We start from the raw sequence: 18930 nt of genomic DNA, 5'->3' as shown, positions 1-18930 counted from the left end.
AGAAATTGCCAAGAGTAAGAGGGAGTGAGCCTTAAACTGGAAATGCTCCCTCCTTAGCTTAAACAAGCAAATAAAGACTTCTTGTGAAATCCTCCAAAGATAACTATGAACCGAAATTAGCTATTAGCTTCCTCGCCTAAGGACAACTATGAAGTGTTCTTTAGTTACATCTGTAACCTAAAAGAAAAGGTCCAGATTTGTGCCGAACTGGTAGTTAATGATACCACATATACTGAGCCTATGGACATAGCTAATCTGCTGGCCGACAGGTTCTGTGAAAACTTTACCCCCCCGTCCCCATCAGACGTACCCCATGACATCCCTACCACATGTCTCCTACCTTATATCTCTGAAGAGCAGGACGTAAATGCCCTCTCTAAGGGCAAAAACACAGCATCTATGAGACCTGATAACATCCCAGGCTGTGAATAAGCAATACCAGTGGGTACTCTTTTTCAATCATAGTCTAAGCACCAGCTTTGTCCCAGCTAAATGGAAAATGGCCACCGTTATTCCCTTTCGCAAAGGTGGTGCTTCTATTGAGTCCAGGAAACAGACCGATTAGCCAGACTACCCTTATCTGCAAGGACATGGAGTGAATCATCACAGACCTTATCAACAAAGATCTACGTAATATGCAAACACTTGACCCTATTCGGTTTGGACTTGTGAAAGGGAGATCATGCCTATTAAAAATGGTGGACTTCTTTGAGACAGTCACCAAGGCCCTGGACAAGGGGAAATCTGTGCATGCAGCCTACCTAGACTTAGCCAAGGCTTTTGACACTCCTCCACTCAGGCATCATTGACAAACTCACCCAGCTAGGTAACAACCCTTATATCATTAGATGGGTCACTGACTCACTGATAGAACTCATGTAGTCAAAATAGAGGCATCCACCTCTAACATCAGATCTGTAACCAGTGGTGTTCCACAGAGAACAGTCCTGGGAATGCTACTGTTTGGAATCTATTTCTCTGAAGTACAAACAAAAACTAAAGGTCTGTGGCTGACAAAGTTTGCTGATGACTGCAAACTGGGAATGGTCACAGAATCTCCAAATAATGTCAACATCCTACAAGAGGGTCTTTTACAAGCAAATGATTGCTTCTAAAGTCATGACCTTAAACTCAATGCAAAATATGTATCATCATCCTTTTTGGTAAGAGTGATGTTCCTGCTATCTCATCAATAGCAACACCCCAAGTGAGAGACCAGGGCACACAGGCTGACAGCAACCTTACCTTTGATCACCAAGTCTCATAAGTAAGGGCACTGCCTCCAGAAAAAAGAAGTTATAATCACCCTGTACTCTTCTTTCATCAGGCCAATAACTGAGCACAACGCCCCTTTTGGTATGTACCTTTCCAAGCACCTGCAGCAATTGGAGAGACCACAAAGGTTCCACACAAGGAAAATTCAAGGTCTTCAGCATCTGTCCTATGTGAATCATCTGAAATCACTGTCACTTTCATACAGACTACTCAGAGGTGATCTCTGCCTTGCAAATAAGATTGTCTCTGACCCTGCTTTATTGGAAATGCTGCATATCTGCAAGTCAAATGGTACACGGGTTATTCGCTCTAAAGACCTTAACCTGGTATGTGACATTAACAGAACCTGCTGGAGAGACAGATTTGTCTCCCAGAGGTTATCACACCTTTGGAACAGACCCCCACTTCATGTTAAACAGAGCACCTCACTGGCCCTCTTCAAATACAATCTGGATGATTGGATGGTAACCATAAATTCATCCCAGGAATTCCATCTTGGACAGAGACAACAGGTGCCAATTGTGGAAATAAGGGTAGAACTTGGCAAGGCTTGTAAGGACACTTGGATTAGCCTGGTAACTTCCTATGATCCTATTATGAAACCTCCATACACTCTGTGCTAAGGAGGAGGTATAAGGTGCCATATAATTAACATTTAATGGTACAGTTGCAAGCAGTTTTGTGGAAAATAAAGTTTGTATCTGTGGGACGTGAATAAGTTATACAAGTAGTTGCCTTCTCAGAAGCCTTAATACATTAATCCATTTAATACAATAATGCACAGATTAGTTTATTTATTTGAAGGAAGCCAGTGCACTTTAAAGAGCTAAAAGATAATATTTACTGAAATGTAATTCAATCTGGTTTTTTTTCACATCTGGGAGGGGAAATAGAGATAAGAAATGAACAATCAGAGATCAGTTTAAGTGCGCACACAGGCTGTAACATACATTCTAGCATAGGTAACTTTAATTACAGATTAGGTAATACCAATGAGTCATGGGTACAGCCATCAACTGGGGGAAACTGCTCCTATATGGAAGGGTGAACTTCATTTGCTGAAAATGTGTATAGCTTTGTGTATTTTTTGTCTACAATAAAAATGGGATGAGGGGGTTCTGAAAAATTTTTTTTTTGTTCAAGTGTTCTCATTGAAGAAAAAAGTATTGAAAATGTGTCATGGGTTGAAATGGAGATGAGAAGTGGCAACTGCATAACGTTAGGGTGTGCATCTTTTCTTCATTCTTAATGCTTACAATAATTTGACATTTGTTACAAAGTACAAAATAAATAAAGTGATGTGATGTGAAAAAAATAAGATCAGTTTGCCAAACAGTGTGTGCATGCAAGCCAAATATAAATATATATTCAAAAGAAATTTCATTTATAATAGGTAGAAATAATAGCTTTTAATCATAAAGGATACTCTGTCAGTATTACCAAGGAATTTAAATGGCTTTATAGGTATAGATGAAAGCAGAATATCAAATTATATTAAGAAATGTAGGGTGCAAACAACAATGTTACAGGAGATACATTTGGATAAATTGAGCATGTGAATTTATCCAAATGAAAGGATTTCAAGATGGACATTTAGCTGACTATTAAAGACAAAGAAAAAGGACAGCAATAATACTGATTATCAGACGGACTCCAACAGTGATAGAAAAGGGAAATAAAGACAATTGTAGATTTGTGGTAGTAAGGGGCTATTTGCAAGGGCAGCAAATTATGTTAGCATAGCTTTATATTCTAGCAAAAATGGCCATTACGGAGCCCAAGAAAATTTTGGGAGAAATAATCAGCAGAGAATATTATTTATGGGTGGGGACTAGACCTTGATTTGCAATAGTGAAGATGTATTGGGGCACCTAGAATGGAAATATAACAAAAGACAGTAGATTTCTGAAGAAATACATTTGAATATTAGGTATGGAAGATATGAATTCAGTTGTCGGAACTCAGACAGAATTTACACATTACTCCCCAAGGTACAATAACTGGACTAGAATGAACAGAAATGATATTTCATAGGATCATGTCTATTGAAAGATTTGACAAGCATCCAATAACTGTTTCTACTCATGCACTGACACAAACCAAGACACAAATGTGAGGCAATGAAGTAAAAATGAAACAGAAAGGAATGGGTAGTGGAAATGATTCAATGATTATTGGAGAAGCCAAAAACGTCTTCAGAAGGGAGAGCTTCTGAGTGAGGTAAAATGAAATAGAGTTTAAAAACTGGGTAAAAATACAAAAGAGAGGGATAAGGGAAAGAAGAAGGGTTAACAAAGGTTAAAATATTGCAGAATACGGGGAATCTCTCAGAACAAGAGGAGGAACAAATATAGAGTGCTAAAGAGAAAGTACAGTAGTATTAAGCAGCTTTTGATAAGAAAAGCAACCACAGATACTTTAGATGTATTGGAGGTAGTTTGGAAATTTTATGAAAATTTGTGCAAAGCATAGGAATGTGAAGACCAAGAAAAGACACAAAAAACAAATGTTTATGGTTAAAGGAGGATGAGGCTGAATGATTAATAGCCAAGATAGGAAGAGATGAGAGAAAATGGTGATGTGTAATTGATCAACACGTAAGTCTCCAGAAATAGAAGGTAGTCTGATTAAAGTTTGGAAATTGTGTGGGAAGAAAGTGAAAAAGAAGGTTTTAATTACCATTTTCATGGGGGGAGGTACAAATATCTTGGAAGAAAGCTGTAGTGGCTCCATCATCCAAAGAGAATAAGAGACCCTTCAGATCCGGCGTCATATAGACCCATTTTAATTTTAAACCATGACTATAATGTGTTTATGTCTATACTCACTAAGACACTGTTAAAAGTAATGCCAAAACCTACAGTTATGATCACCGTGGTTTTGTGGAGGGGAGGCAAACATTTGAAACCATAACTCTTAACTGTACAGATTTTTGCCTCATATTTTTAGTCTGATCCTCATAAAATTTGTCATTTTCTGGATTTTTATGACAAATCAGTGAGGACTGAATTTATTAAATAATGACAGTCACTTGAGTTTCAGACTTTATATCCTTCAAAAATGCATGGTAACACAAGACCTTTTATTCTAGCAACTTTCTAAGTTTATAAGAACAGTATTTAAAATTTGTCCCTATTTTTAAGGCATTGTCCCCCCATTATTTCGGATCTGTCCAGATATTTCGTGCTAAGAGCTATGTTTGACACTATCAGAACAAAGATGATAGACAGGGAAGCAGAATGTAAGAAAACACCACAATTGTTGGCGAGTCCTAATGCAGAGAAAGCATTCAATAGATCCAGTTGATGAGTAGGGCAATGGCAGCATTTATATTTCCTCACAGAATAATATGGCTAATTAGTAATTATACAATGACCTCCCATAAATATTCCAAAATGTGCATGCTGATTGGCCAGCGTGCCTGTTGTAAATCCTATAATATACCAACAGAAAAAGGTTCGGTCGCCCAGACCTTTTTCCAATGGTATAAAGTGTCCAAAACTTTTTTTTTTAAATAAAGAAAGAAAGAAAAAAGAAAAAATGGAGCAACAGAGACTTTCTTTTCTGTGTCGCTTCCGTTTCAAAGCACTGATGTACTGGGTATGCATAGGAACGCAAGTCCCATACGCATGCGCAGTACATCAACACAAGGAAGCAGTATACCACCTTTAGCGGAAGAGCCGTAATGCGCCGTTATACAAAGACATTATTTAAGAAAAGTAAGTATTTTTTTCTTAAATAACGTCATTGTTTAATAGCAATAACTGACTCCGTGGTTGTGGTATATTGAAATTTACCCATAGTTGGCTTTTTTAATCACTCGGGCTTCGCTCTCATGATTAAACCACGCCAATGGTAGGTAAATCTTCAACATACCACACCGCATTGTTGGTTACTGCTTAAATATATAAAGGATTAGAGGGAAGAATAAAGTGGGAGGGAGGGAGGGGGTGTGGTGCATGAAGGGATGGATTTTTTGTGGTGTGGTTTTGTGGTGTGTTGTGGCAGTGTGTGGCTTTTTGGTGTTAGGACAATGATCATGTTAATTTTAATGACGGGTTGTTATCTATTAGTACAGTGGAGTGCTTTTTGTACAATATATTTTTTGTGACATTTTTGTGTTTTATATGTTGGAAGATATTTGGTGTGTTTGTGTATGCACATTGAGATGAATGAATTTTTGCATGTACATGTGTTTTTGTATGGCTATGGTTTGGATGAATAAAATATATTTTGGTTGGTAGAGTCTGTCTTTTGGCGCCAGGACAGCATGTGAATGCCTGTGATTGGATGATGACAGGTGTTCTGGTGGGGTCCACATTCTTGTGGATGGGGGCGCTCAATTGCTTGTGTGGTTGATGGGGGGTCAGGTGTTCTTGCGGGGTGCGACTGTTTCAGTGGAGTCCATTGTTTTTTGGCGTGTTGTTTTGTTCTGGTCTTTATATTACAAAATGTGTGACTCTTTATTATATGTAATATGGAGCTTTTCTCCCCGGGCCTCCGCTGAAAATGGACCTGTGTCCAGTCAGACTTTCCCGGTAAACAAATGTAAAATAAAAAATACAATAAAATAAAAATAAATAAAAAATAAATAAATAAATAAAATTCTTCTCTGATAAGCTGTGAGCGAATAGTGCAACAATGCATGGGTGTGCTCTTTCTCCTATGTTATTTGCTTTATATTTAGAGCCACCATTAAAGAAAATAAGGGACTCACAAAATTGAAGGATATAAACTATATGGTAACTGAAACATTAGCTTTATCTGCAGGTGATATTATTTTGCAATTTAAAAATCCACAAAAGGACATTTTGGTGTTGTGGAACACTGAGACAGTCTCAAGTCTTTTCAGGATATAAAATTAATGAAATTAAACAAAAGCTAGAGTCATGAACTGCAACCAAACATGAACTGTTTCAGCAATGCTCTTTTATTTATGGGAACATGATGCTCTGGAGTATTAAGGTGTATGGATTAAGAGATTCTGTTATAGCAGTTAATATGTAGGAAGAGACTAAACAAAAGATGATACAAATGTGAGAAACTGGAAGCAAATGCTGGAGGTGTGATGGGAAAGGAAGGGATACTTGTAAGAGTAACATGTTGACAGATTTTAAAAACTCATTATAAAGTACTCTGTCAGTAATGCTGGTGGAGCAAAGGGCTGAAACTAAGGAAATTATTTTGAGCTGGGACACAGGATCTGACTTGCCTAGACATAGTAAGACCTTACTAAGTTTAATGCTACTGGCTGCCAAAAAGGTAATTAATTACTAAAAAATCAAAATCAAAACCTAAACCAAATGAAACTGAAGTACTGAATATTGTAAAGGAGGTAGACGAACTGGAGGTGTATCTTTAGAAAAGAGAAGGAGAAAATTACATAGAAATAAATAGAATCTGTGAAACAATATATGCAAAATGTTTAGGAGGCAAAGTGAGGTTTAACCGAATGCAGGAACTGACAATTTGTGTAACATTGGAGTGAATGACATTCAATAAAAATATACTTATTTATTTTATTTTTATTTATTTAACATTTGTTTACTGTGAAAGTCCAACTTGGAATGAAGCCAATTTTCAGCGGAGGCCTGGGGAGAAACACTCCAGATGCATGTCTTTGTAATATGGGAGGAAACTGGAGCACCCGGAGAAAACACACACAGACGCAATGAAGACATGAAGACTCCACACAGAAGGCACCCCAGCCAAGAATCGAACAGGAGAACCTCTTGCTGTTAGGCGACAATGCAACTTCTGCACCATTGCGCCATCCTTTGAGATATAGGAATTTGGTTTATTTTGTTTTTCTACTAGTATGTGTGTGTACCTATGTCATTTCAACTGTGATTTAATAAAGATGCTTAAAAAATTCCCACCACCAGAAGGATGATTCAAATGAGAAAAGTCTGTCAATAATATGGTACTAAGGTGAACGTCAAAGGGACAGGTATACATCAGTTTAAAGTCAAATGGAAGTCTGCGTCTGTGCAGCTAATAACCTCTCTTACGACCTTTGACAAAATGCTCTCACACACGTTCAGTCTACTACTAAAACTCGAGTCAGATACAGGAGGAATACCAACAGGAAGGAAGTTGTCCTGACACTATCCCGGTTAGAAGCCTTGCACATGGGCAATACTCCCTTTTAGCTTGGTTCAAGTTTCCTGAAGGCATATGGATATGTATATGAAAAACATCTGAGCAGAAAGTTGCAAGAAAGTAGTGGAGACTGCAGTAGATAGCATATATCATCCAAGGATGGGGAAAGAGCTATCAAACCTGGTTACAGATTTCTCCCTGGGCCTCTGCTGAAAATTGGCTCATTCCAAGTCGAACTTTCCCAGTTAACAAAAATGTAAAATAAAATAAATAAAAACTAAACAACAGCAACAATTTCCCAACCAGTTAGCATACAACACAGCAATATCTCTGATATGTGGCAAAAGTTGATGCATTGAATATTCAGCATCAGTAAACAAACTAAAAGAGAAAACAGTTACCAAACCTTAGTATCTCATGCTCCAGCTGATTAACAGTAGCCATCAGTTCCTTTTCTGTTTGTTGTAATGCCCCATTTTCCTCCCTTTCATTCTGCAGTGCTTGCTGGGTATGGGACAGGTTTTCCTCCAACAGGTCACACGATTCTTTCAGTTTGTCGGCCTGATTCTGCACCTCTAGCACTTCATTATGAAGCTGCTCCTTGGCAGCCTGCAGTTCAGAGACGTCAGCCTTCAAGTCTTCTACCTTATTATGTGAGCAACAGGGACAAAACACAGATATAACTCAATAGCTTATGCCTGATTCCCATCAGCTTCACTGTTTTAAAATGCAATGTACTCACCAAAAGAAAAGGACTTCAAGGGATACATTCTTGCAGAAGTACTGCAACACATGTTTCTATTTCCTAGTAACATTCTCTTACTGAACTTTATAGACAAAATTTCTGATGACAGAAAACAGCCACATAACTAACCTAGATTGTCTTTTATATACTGCTTAAGTTGCAGCTTACAGTTTATATAGATATCAAATATGAGACTCACATATCAACTGATTGGGAGGGGATCCTATGCTTTCCTCTTGAGGTATCCCCAACTCAACAAGATCCTGAATTTTTCTCTACATGTCAGGCTGCACACCAAGCCACTGCACTCTCCTAGTTCTACTCTCACAAAATGAGCATGTGCACGTAGAACTATAACCTAGAATAAAAATGAATGTGCATGTCTTACAAGAAAAATCTATTCTCTAGTGCTGGAGACAGAAGCTGTCCAACTATAGAGGAGCAGCAGGAAGGTAGTAACCCCCCTTCCCTGCAGAAGTCCATCTCATAGATCAACTGATACCGTGAACGTGTTTCTGTTATAACTGGTTTCCAAGTCCCTTGGCAGTATATAAATGCAGAAAAGAATCCCCAATGGTATAAATCCTCCAGGAGCCTGCAGCTAAAGGACAGATGAAAGACAAAGGCACATTAGGCTAAGTACTGTAGCACAGTGGTGCCAAAAGGAACTCAACATCTTAAATCACTGCTACAAGCAATAATGTTTGACAAACGTGTGAAATTACAACTAATACACAGTAGCTCAAATGTTTGCAATGGAAATTTTCTTGAAAAAAAAAAAAACACTAACCAGCCAATATCTGACAGAACGGCCCTGCCAGGAGCACCTTCCAAACAGTAGTTAGCGACTTACTGACAAAATACAATGTAGTCAGCAATCTACATGTATAAGGTTTCCTTTGCCAATGCAAAGGACTGCTACACTTGGAACAAAGGAAACAAATGGCTACTTGGCCTTCTTGAAGTCGTGTATTCTCTTCAGGTAAAAAAACAAGATGGTGGCAACAGCTTGACTGTGTTAAAACATCAGCTGTCACGGTTAGGTTATGGCCTGTCATTTTACCTTAAGCTTTTAATTAATAATGCAGTTCTCCAATCTGCCCATCTTCCTGTGCGACTGTCCATAATATGTCTTGGTTAAACATAGTCTCTAATAACTTTACTATGTCCTGCTGCTGCTGACAGTTTAACTTCACTTTGTTCCCTTGGCAGTAGCATTACTTCTACCAATTTTACTAAACACTGTTGCTTTTGGGGTTCTATGCCACTGTAATTTAGTAACAGTGTTCTCTTCTGTAGTATGTAATTTACCTCCTAGTCCATGCCATGCATCTATCGCATCCATCCTCAACCCCTTTTCTCCCATTTTGTTTATAATTTAATGTTATATGTTTTAATGTTATTGTCAATTTTTTCATCACTGTTTGGAGATTTTTCTCCCCAAGCCTCTGCTGAAAATGTGTTTCTGACTCAGTTGGACTTTCCCTGCTACCAAATGTCAATCAATCAATAGATAGTTCTGCTTGTGTCCATGTCACAGTAATGAGGCTCACGAATAACTGCTTGTTATGATCAAGTGTTCATTTGCTGGGCTCTGATTACATTTTCTTTTGGTCCACTGATCTGATGTCCATGTACCTGTATTTGTCATGAGATAGAACAAATTTCTTCTAATCATATCAGTTGATCTAAAAGGAGACTGTCATTGATGAGTTATGAGCCCATCCTTCTGTCAATGTGGGTTTATGAGCTGATCCTCCTGTCCATTCCAATTTGGCATTTAAGTTAAGTTCCAGCTCTCTGGGGTGCTCTTGTCCCATGCCAGAACATACTAAATGTGACCTGATACTCTAAGAGAATACACTTAATTGCTCTGTCTGGAAGTTCACCCCTCCTCACAATCAGTGAGTGAGCACACTTCCTGCAAATCAAGACAAACAATGACTTGATACCTGCTGTGCTCAGAAATGATACAGAAATGCATGCCTACCCACCTTACAGAGAATGCCCACAGTAGCTGCTTGACTTGTGGGGTGGGGGCATCCAACAAAAAGCCAGAGACTGATAGCCACTTTATGATGGTTCAAAGACTAGGCTACATTCCAAGCAATGACCACCAACAGGGCAGAACAACCCAGAGAATGAGCAAGAGGAAAAGCTCAGAAGGCTGTGTACAAAAGCAGTACCAAGCTAACAAAGGAGGACCGACTACTGGACTTAAAATCCAAGAAATAACACCTGGTAACAATGTAACCCAATGACCAAATGGTTATGGCAAAAATGTACCCAATGACAAATTTTTGACACTAGCACTAGAAGCAAGCATGCTTTTAATGGCTTTTTTAGCAGTAGTATTGTCCAATTAGATAGTAACCAGCATGACAGCAAAAGATGGTGTAGTTAGCAAACCCATGTGGAAAAGATTTCTTTAGCAATTGCCAGTGATTCCTTCCAAATAGCTGGATGGTCAGGGTGCATGAGAAGGGAGAACCACTGTTGTTTGGGCCAAAAGAGAGTCGTCAGAAGCATCTTTGGCAAGTCCTTCTTGATCTTTAGAAGGACTTTGTATATCAATGGAAAGTTGGGAAAGACATAAAGGAACATTCTCATCTTAGGGGGAAGAGAATTTATTCTGTTCTCCTTGCCTTTTCCAAGGCATCCTGGAACACAACTGCTGCACTTGTTTGTTGACACAGGAAATAAACCAATCTACGTAGGAAGCACCCCACAGGTGGATGATCTTGTGGAACACCTCTGGATTTAACATCCATTTATAAAGGTATGTCCTGTATCTGCTCAGGCAGTGTACTACTGTAGTCTCCTCTGGCAGAACATATGCTGCCTGTAGTTTTAGACTGTACTGAATTGTCAGTTTGCAGGCAAGCATGGCTAGCTCACCTAGGGGTTACGATCTTGTCCTTCATTTGTTTACATACCACATCACTGCAGTGTTGTCTGGTATCATTGGTCCAGGAGTCCACAGCTGATTAGAGATTTCAGAGCTTTTTTCGGGGGCCATCATCTTCTTGAGATTGACCTGTTTGTGTCAAAAATGAGGGTCACACATATCCTGTATACTGACTTCTTAAGATACCACTCCCATGCAAAGTCCGAGATGTCTGTGGTGACTGACTGAGAAGGAATGGGGGAAGGGAGACCTGGACTTAGTTTGCTTGCCAGATGACCTCTTTTTTGTTGAAACTGAGAACAGGAACTGGAAAAGATAGAGGATGTAGATGCTGGGTCGACACTGATTTGAGGAACCACTAAATTTCCCTCATGTGGAGTTTGGCAAATCAAACTGTAAAAATTGAAGAGGCCATGTAACCCAGAACCCAGAGGAATTCCCTTGCTATGGAGCAGTTTTGATGAGCCAGGCTCAGGAAGTGATGAAGGTAAGAAGACATTTTTTTCTGGAGAAGAAAAGCTGTTAATCAGAGAGATATTTAGAAGGTAACCTATAAAATCTAACATGTGATGAGCAGGGGTTAAACATGAATTTTTCAGGTTTATCTTGAAGCCTAGCCTGCTGAAAAAATTTATGGTAAGGTGGATGGATGTCAGAGTGCCTAAGGCGGAAGAAGGTTTAATGCAGCAATCATCAAATAAGGGGTAAAAGTGAATACCTTGAAGTCTGCAGAGAAAGGTAAGAGTACAGTGATAGGATGAATTCTCTGGATCTTGAAGATACTTACTGGGATTCACAGAAGTCATACTACCACTGTACTATTCCTTTAGCAACCCCACCATCAAATATAATGCCTCATTTGATATGTAGAACTCCTAACATGTCACTCAACTGGAAAGACCCTAATGAATTTTAACCAAGAAAATCATAGGCCTAAAATCTATGATAAAAGACAGCATTTTTAACTTTAACAAAACCACCAGCAGATATTGGAAGACTGCTCACATTCTGAATATATTTAGTTTGATTTTTGGCTATAGGTTCAATCCACTGAAAAATGAATCAATGGTGGTAAATTATGACCACCTGAGAAGTGAATACAGTTTCTTAGGAGGGCCATCTGAGTTGAAATTATCTAGGGAAATGGCTTTAAGAGACATAATCTCTCATGGCAGATCTTCTAAGCTAAATTAAAGGAAATTGGCTGATTTCTTTCAAAACTGAAAAATGACATACTTTAAAACTCTTCAGGCTTTGCAAACATTTATTCTTCCTCAGATTTGACATATACATCCAGTACTTGTAGGTTCCTAGACAGAAATTTTCTGGGAAAGAATATTTTTTTTACCAAAAAATACTTTTACCCAAGCAAGTGACAGCTCAGTATCTCGTATTTTAATTATTACCAGGGTATAACACTTAAAAAGTATAACGTGTGTGTGACACAGTCCTATTCCACAGTATGAAAGGATATGTTAAAGGAGTACATGAGACCCTCTAGTAAGCTTGACCTGTTTTTATTATTGGAAATATCAGACAACAGTAACTTAAATAATTTTAAAATGAATGTTCTGAATAACTTGTTCAATGGATGGCTTACAATGATTTGCAGATGGTGCCAAGAAATTATTACAAATATATTACAATATGGACTTCGCAGAAAGACATACAGCAAAAAATGTGTTTGGGCAAAGGCAAGGATGCAAAACAAATTTAGATAATGGTGTCAGTTTCAGGTAGAAGGGAGTTTATTAACTTGCTCAAAACCTAAACGTAGATGAATATGATCTAGATAACAGGGATGTCCTCATGGCTCAAGGTTTAGCTGAGGAGGCCGGCATAGCGAAAAGGAAAAGGGGACCCAGAGAAGTGTAACCAGAAATAGTAGAATGAATAATTAAAACAAGAGAAACTCAATTGGTTAAAAGAAAGCTAAATGGGCATGCTAATATTTTTTACTGGAATATAAATAAGATCAAAATCATCACCTAAGAAACTGGTGGCCTAAAATGACAAAAACCCAAATTATTAGACAGGAGAAGGAGAGGATGTGTCTTATGCCCAAGTAACAAGGTCACATAGGTTCTGGATATTAACTTAGAAATGTCTGCATTGCTATTTTATACTGTAGCATAACTGCATAAGCTGTGCCTATATATATATATATATATATATATATATATATATATATATATATATATTGAACAAGTGATATTGAACAAGATACAGAGGGGACTGTTTACATATATTCTGAAACTGTTGAAAACTGGGGGAGTATAAGAAGGGAAGTCAGGGTATGTTAAACTTAGTAATGGATGGTGAAACTGAGTTGTGTCCAGAGGTAATTTTCTGGGATTAAGGACTGTGATCAGTTACCCCTACATAAGTACCAACTTTTATTTCTAATGCTATTCTTGTCAAAAAAAAAAAAAAAAAAAAAACTGCAGACTAGAAATGGAAGTCCCAGAACACAGTGCATCCCACTAACAAATGACCCTGAGGGTGTAATAAAAACTGTGGCAAAAAATGAAGAAAGAGCTTTAAAAAGGGGGAGCAAGGCAAATTTTAATAAATAAATCTGTTCCCTGGTATCAACACACACAGTGAAGATGTTGCTAGCCACTGAAAGTCAAATTTTATTGTACATTGATTGGGACACACTGCCCCCTTCACTCCTCCCCTTTACTATTTATTTTGTATTTATTAATGAGTTACACTAAGGCAAGCTCTAAACTAATTTCATTTAAAGCATAAATATAAAGCACGGCATGTAATAATTAGAGTTGCACTCAATTAGCAAAATGTTATAGTTTACTATAATCTAGCTGACTGCAACAAGCCGAAACTGTTTAATGTGGCTTTGTATATTTGCTTGGCATTCTACAGTTAGAGCCTCAAGTTGTTTGCACACTAGTAGATCTACTTACTATTCAACACTGAATACCTAAATTGTCTAACAATAACAAAGATCTCATGCTGGAAAGAGAAGAAAAAAGAAAGGAAAAGCCTCTTCACCACTGTAGCCCCAAATCCGGATCCTGCTCTGGAAGTGATACCTAGTTTGATGTGTTTAGTGAAAATGTTTATTTTTGACCAACTTGCCACCCCACATATATCAACGCTGGCAATCTTCAAGAAATCACAGAGGTAGAAAATGCTCAAGTAGGACAATCTTTAGATGATTCTTTATATATTCAGAGAGCCAGACAGGGTTAGAAAGCTGGGAGTAAAATTAATCAACCTGCTAAACATGAATTAAGGATTGCTACACTGAATATACACTCACTGACAGGATGCAGCTTGAAGTGGATGACAGGATGGTAAGGAAGGGACTGGACATCCTGTGTATCCAAGAGACAAAGTGGAAGGGCAGTGCAGCAGAGCCACTTGACTTGGGATCCAGAGTCGACTACTCAGGAGGGAGATAGACTGCAAATGGTACAGGAAATGTAGTGAGGGATGTCATCAGAATTAGTGACGGATTCAGAGCAGACTCCAGTGTAAAGATAGATTATGAATACCTCTATATGTCCTACAGCAAGGTTGCGATGGCAAGGAAGTACATTCAGACAGCAGTTGCAGGACCTACTAGAAAAAGCAGGACAACATGAGCTGGTGTTGATAATGAGGGATCTGAAATGCTCATTTTAAGACAGACAAAATAGGACAGAAAAACTGCTCGAGTCCACAAAGGTGGAGTAACAGGAATAAAGAAGATGTGGCAATTCTAGACCTTTGTCTAAGAAATTACTTGTTAGTCGTCCCCCCCCCTCCCCCCCAAGACAGAAAGTGAACACGCTACTCAGGTAGATGACTTCTTAGTATAGAAAGGGCATAGGGATAGAATCGGAGACTCTAAAGTCATCCTCAGTAAAACATTTGGCCCACAGTATAATCACTGGTGGCCACAATTAGCTGCAAGCATGGTAAAAGAAGCCTCCAAAGTCAACAGAAATGAAGCTGAAATCCTAAAAATTGACTTGAGTGAAGGGACAAGTTTACAATTAAATACTCAGGACTCTAGCATCTCAGGAAGAAGAACCAACACTGTAGGCGGAGTAGAAGAAAAAGAATGGCAGTGTTTCAAAACAATGTGTGTGAGAACTACAGAACAAATATGCGGTCAAGCCAAGTAGGGAAATAAAGAATATAAGGAAAGCTGGTGGTGGCATGCAGAAGTCCAGGAAGTTATCAAAAGAAAGACAGAACAGGAAAAAGTGGGAGACAAAAAATACAGAGCAAGCTAAGGAGGAATACTGCTCGACTAACAAACAGGCTAAGACATCAGATGCAACAGCGAAAGAAAAAGTCATCACAGATACTCTACCAACTTCTGAAAAGTGACTCAGCAGATGGCATAAAGAAATTCTATCAGGTTGCAAGGCAATGACAGAAAGATAAGGAAGACAGTTATCAGACTGCATTGATAATGGATGCCAGAAACAAACTGCTCACCAGTTCACAGGACATCAAAGGCAGATGAAAGGACTATATCCAGCAGCTTCTGAATGAAGAAAAACAACAGATGCAGAAGCTTTACTGCCCCCTACACAGCCTACAATGAAAGAGGAAGAACAGCCCACCCTAAAAGAAGTAAGAATATCAGTGAGGAAAATGGAGTCAGGGGAAGCAGCAGGCTCATCTAAAGTGATGGTAGACATGATCAGGATAATGAGTGAGTTGGGGAAAATGGCTACTGAAGGTATTTATAGTAGTAGGGCAAATCTCAGTTAACTGGAAAATAAACATTCTAGTGGTAATGTACAAGAACAATGGGGACGATCACAACTGGGGTCAGCATAGCTTTATTAAACTCCTGTCATAGTGCACGCAAATGCTGGAGAGAGACTGACTAATAAATGAATACACAGAGTGGTAGAAATAAGATGGGGAGGCAAGCAGTTCAATTTCAGATCAGGATGCAGCACAACTGACCCAGTATCTGCAGTGACACAGATAGTGAAGAAGAAGCTAGAGATGAGATGAGAGTCCAAATGAGCAGTGGAGAAAGCATATGACAAGGCCCAAAGAAAGCCAATTTGGGAAGTCCTGTGATGATTTGAAATACCAGAAATATTAGTAGAATTAGTGCAGGCTATGTACAAGGACCATGACACAAGTCTGAACAGTGTTTGTCCTCACAAAGGGGGTCCTACTGGGAGTGGGTGTACATCAGAGTTCAGCTCTGAGCCTACTGCTGTCTATACTGGTGATGGATTGCATTAGCAAAAAAGTTGAAGGAGACAAATCAACAAAGCTGCTCCATACAGACAATGTGGCATTACAAGCAGAATCTGTAAATGATTCCAGCAAATGATAGGGAAATGAAGTGCAAAACTGAAGGTATATGGGAAGAACCCGAGTACAGACAAGACCCTTGTTATGGCAGTAAATGGAAGAAACAGAAGAAGGGGAAAACTGAGATAGAAGGGAGAACAGTAGACAATGTTAACAGTTTAAAGTATACGAAAGGGGTGGCTATAGAGAAGTCAAGTCTGAATGAGAAGGTCAAAGCTAGAGTCACACGGGCTGCAGTCAAATGGCACACTGTGTCAGGGGTCGTTTGTAACAGAAGAATGTCAAACAAGTTGAAAAGTAAGGTGTACAAAACACTGATGCAACCAGTATTTCTGTATATACAGAAACCTGGCCACTAAAGGCAGAGCAGTTAAGGAAGTGTCTGAGATTAGTGGCAGGATGCATACCATGGGTAGGACAGAGAAATTATGACATCAGAGCAGAAGCCAAAGAAGCTCCATCTGCAGAGAAGGTCAAAGAGAACAGATTGCAGTGGTTCAGGCATGCATGCATGAAAGCAAATGATTTGGTGAAGAAGATATGGGAGAGACAAGAAGAAAGCAAGAGGAAATGAGGATGTCCATCAAAGAGAAGAATGGAATATGTGAGAAAAGACCTGTGGAAGTCAGGCATGATTGTCGAAGAAGGTAGAACAGTGGCATTCTTTTGAGAAAGGTGGCAGCAGTTGATGCTATACCCTGATGCCATACAGAAAATGGGGAGAGGGGGTCAAAGATGATGATGATGTCAGGCTCTATAGGTGTGAATCAAGGCTGTGTGGTACACTTAAAATTGGAAAACCCAAACAGCTTAAAGGTGAGACATCCTGGGATAACTGATCAGGCTCAGAAAGAGTAGCAATCTGAGAGGTTGCTCCAGACTGTGTGGTGCTAAGAGGGGAACCACGACTATCTGGACCAGTGTGGTGATGAAGCTGGACCTCAGCTTTTGGGCTTTTTGTACTGTCATCAAGAATAGTGGAGTTAAAAGTGGGCATATAGCAGAACTATTCCAACTACACACTCTGTAGACCATCAACACCAGTAGGAAATAAAACAATGACCAGTCAGTATCCACATCATTTTATTGTTCTCTCATATAGCAGAACTAAGTATACTTCTCCATCAGTGCATCCCACACCATGTTGTGGTGTGCTGGGATGAGAAAGAATAATGTGGGATGAAGCAAATGGGGTTGTGGTTGATTTCCTGGTGTCTGAATACCTTGTTGATGATCTTCTGGTATATGGACCACTCACATAGCAGGAATACGATCTTGATGAGTCTATCACCAGTGTGTTGATCTCTGTGGGATTGTGTATGTGTATGAGTATCAGAAACAGCTTGTAGATGATCATAAGCTTCCAGAGCTCAAAGGCTTCTTTGCAAAGAGTAAAGATATGATTTCTCCATTGCTTGCTGGTACACTTCACTACTGCCATGTTGGCTATATGGACATCCAAAGCACCTGGCGAATACTGTTTTGGAAGGCTAGCAGTTATGTTAGCACTGCCTTCATTTTTAAAACAGTGATGTGTAACTGAAGCCTCTGGGATGGTGAAAACTCATGGGTTGTTCTTCCCTAGAAATGACTACTTCCAGAGAAGTCACAACTATGATAACCAAATGGAATGTACAGATAATGCAGAAGGGATTCCCAAAGAACAAGCTAGGTACATGTAACCCAAGAGTTATGTGCTTGATGCAGAATTAAGCTAAGACAACACATTGTGAAAAGTGCTGCTTATGCTGTCGTTACTGCAATTAGAGCAGTCACTGCAATGACCGTATAATGCAGGTGTACGGGACCATGTGAACTCATAGTTCTTTTTCACCTAGTCCTTTAAGAATTTGATTTGCTGTGCCTCCCAATGAGGTTTGAAGTACCTGTATTTTGTTCTGTGGCAGGAAAATCTGCAGGCCTGAGTACACAAGGTATACCCCACAAAAAGCATAGGTGTGAATTGAAATTTGGCTATATTAACTATAATGTCAAGGTGATCAAACAGTCTAACAATGGACTTCCATGGTAGCTGCATAATAATCAAAAGGTTGATTTTGAGCTCTCTCAGTGTGAAAACAGGAATGTAAAAAAAAAAGGTCACTGTAGCCGTCAATTAGGGTACAATTTGGTCATTAGCTAGTATTTATACTGCCTGGATACCAGCAAAAAGATATTTGGATAACTCAAGAGAAAATCAGCCTGGAAAGGAGACAAGACAACTCTCCCTGGGAAGAATCCTGCAGCTGTATGAGATTCAAGCTGCTATATCCAGCTATCAGATTTTTTTCCCTTGGGGAACCAATACATTTTTGATAAGGAAAAGGTTATGGAGGAAAAAAAAAAGTTTATTTAACAAAGAGTAAGCCAGCAAACAAAAGGGGATGTTACTTCTCATTCTTCTGCTACAAAGCCCACAAAGAGACTTAGCCAATGAAACGTTTTCCACAGTTCAAAAGGAAAATACTGGAGAAATGAAAAAAGCACAGAAGCTGACTAGAAGGTAAATTGTTGTATTGTGTTATAGGATGCTATCAGAATACCAAATAAGTGTACTTGTTTTAAGCAAAGTAATTGATGTAAAGATAAAGAGTCAGATGCC

At 39.0% G+C, this 18930-nt stretch overlaps 1 protein-coding gene across 1 annotated transcript in view; it reads right to left on the bottom strand.

Annotated features, from left to right (window-relative positions):
* The window catches only part of LOC122808203 (hyaluronan mediated motility receptor-like), a 240742-nt gene that overhangs the window by 205366 nt on the left and 16446 nt on the right, over positions 1-18930 (bottom strand). Inside the window, exons 3-4 of the mRNA XM_044079172.1 lie at positions 8418-8480; positions 7784-8022 (exon numbers count right to left, since the gene is read on the bottom strand). Of these exons, the coding sequence (XP_043935107.1) occupies positions 7784-8022; positions 8418-8480 (302 nt within the window). The remainder of the gene's footprint in view (positions 1-7783; positions 8023-8417; positions 8481-18930) is intronic.

This window comes from Protopterus annectens, chromosome 8.part0 (assembly GCF_019279795.1).
Source record: "Protopterus annectens isolate FY-2018-M chromosome 8.part0, PAN1.0, whole genome shotgun sequence".
Lineage (NCBI taxonomy): Eukaryota > Metazoa > Chordata > Ceratodontiformes > Protopteridae > Protopterus > Protopterus annectens.
This window is presented reverse-complemented; position numbering and strand designations above follow the sequence as displayed.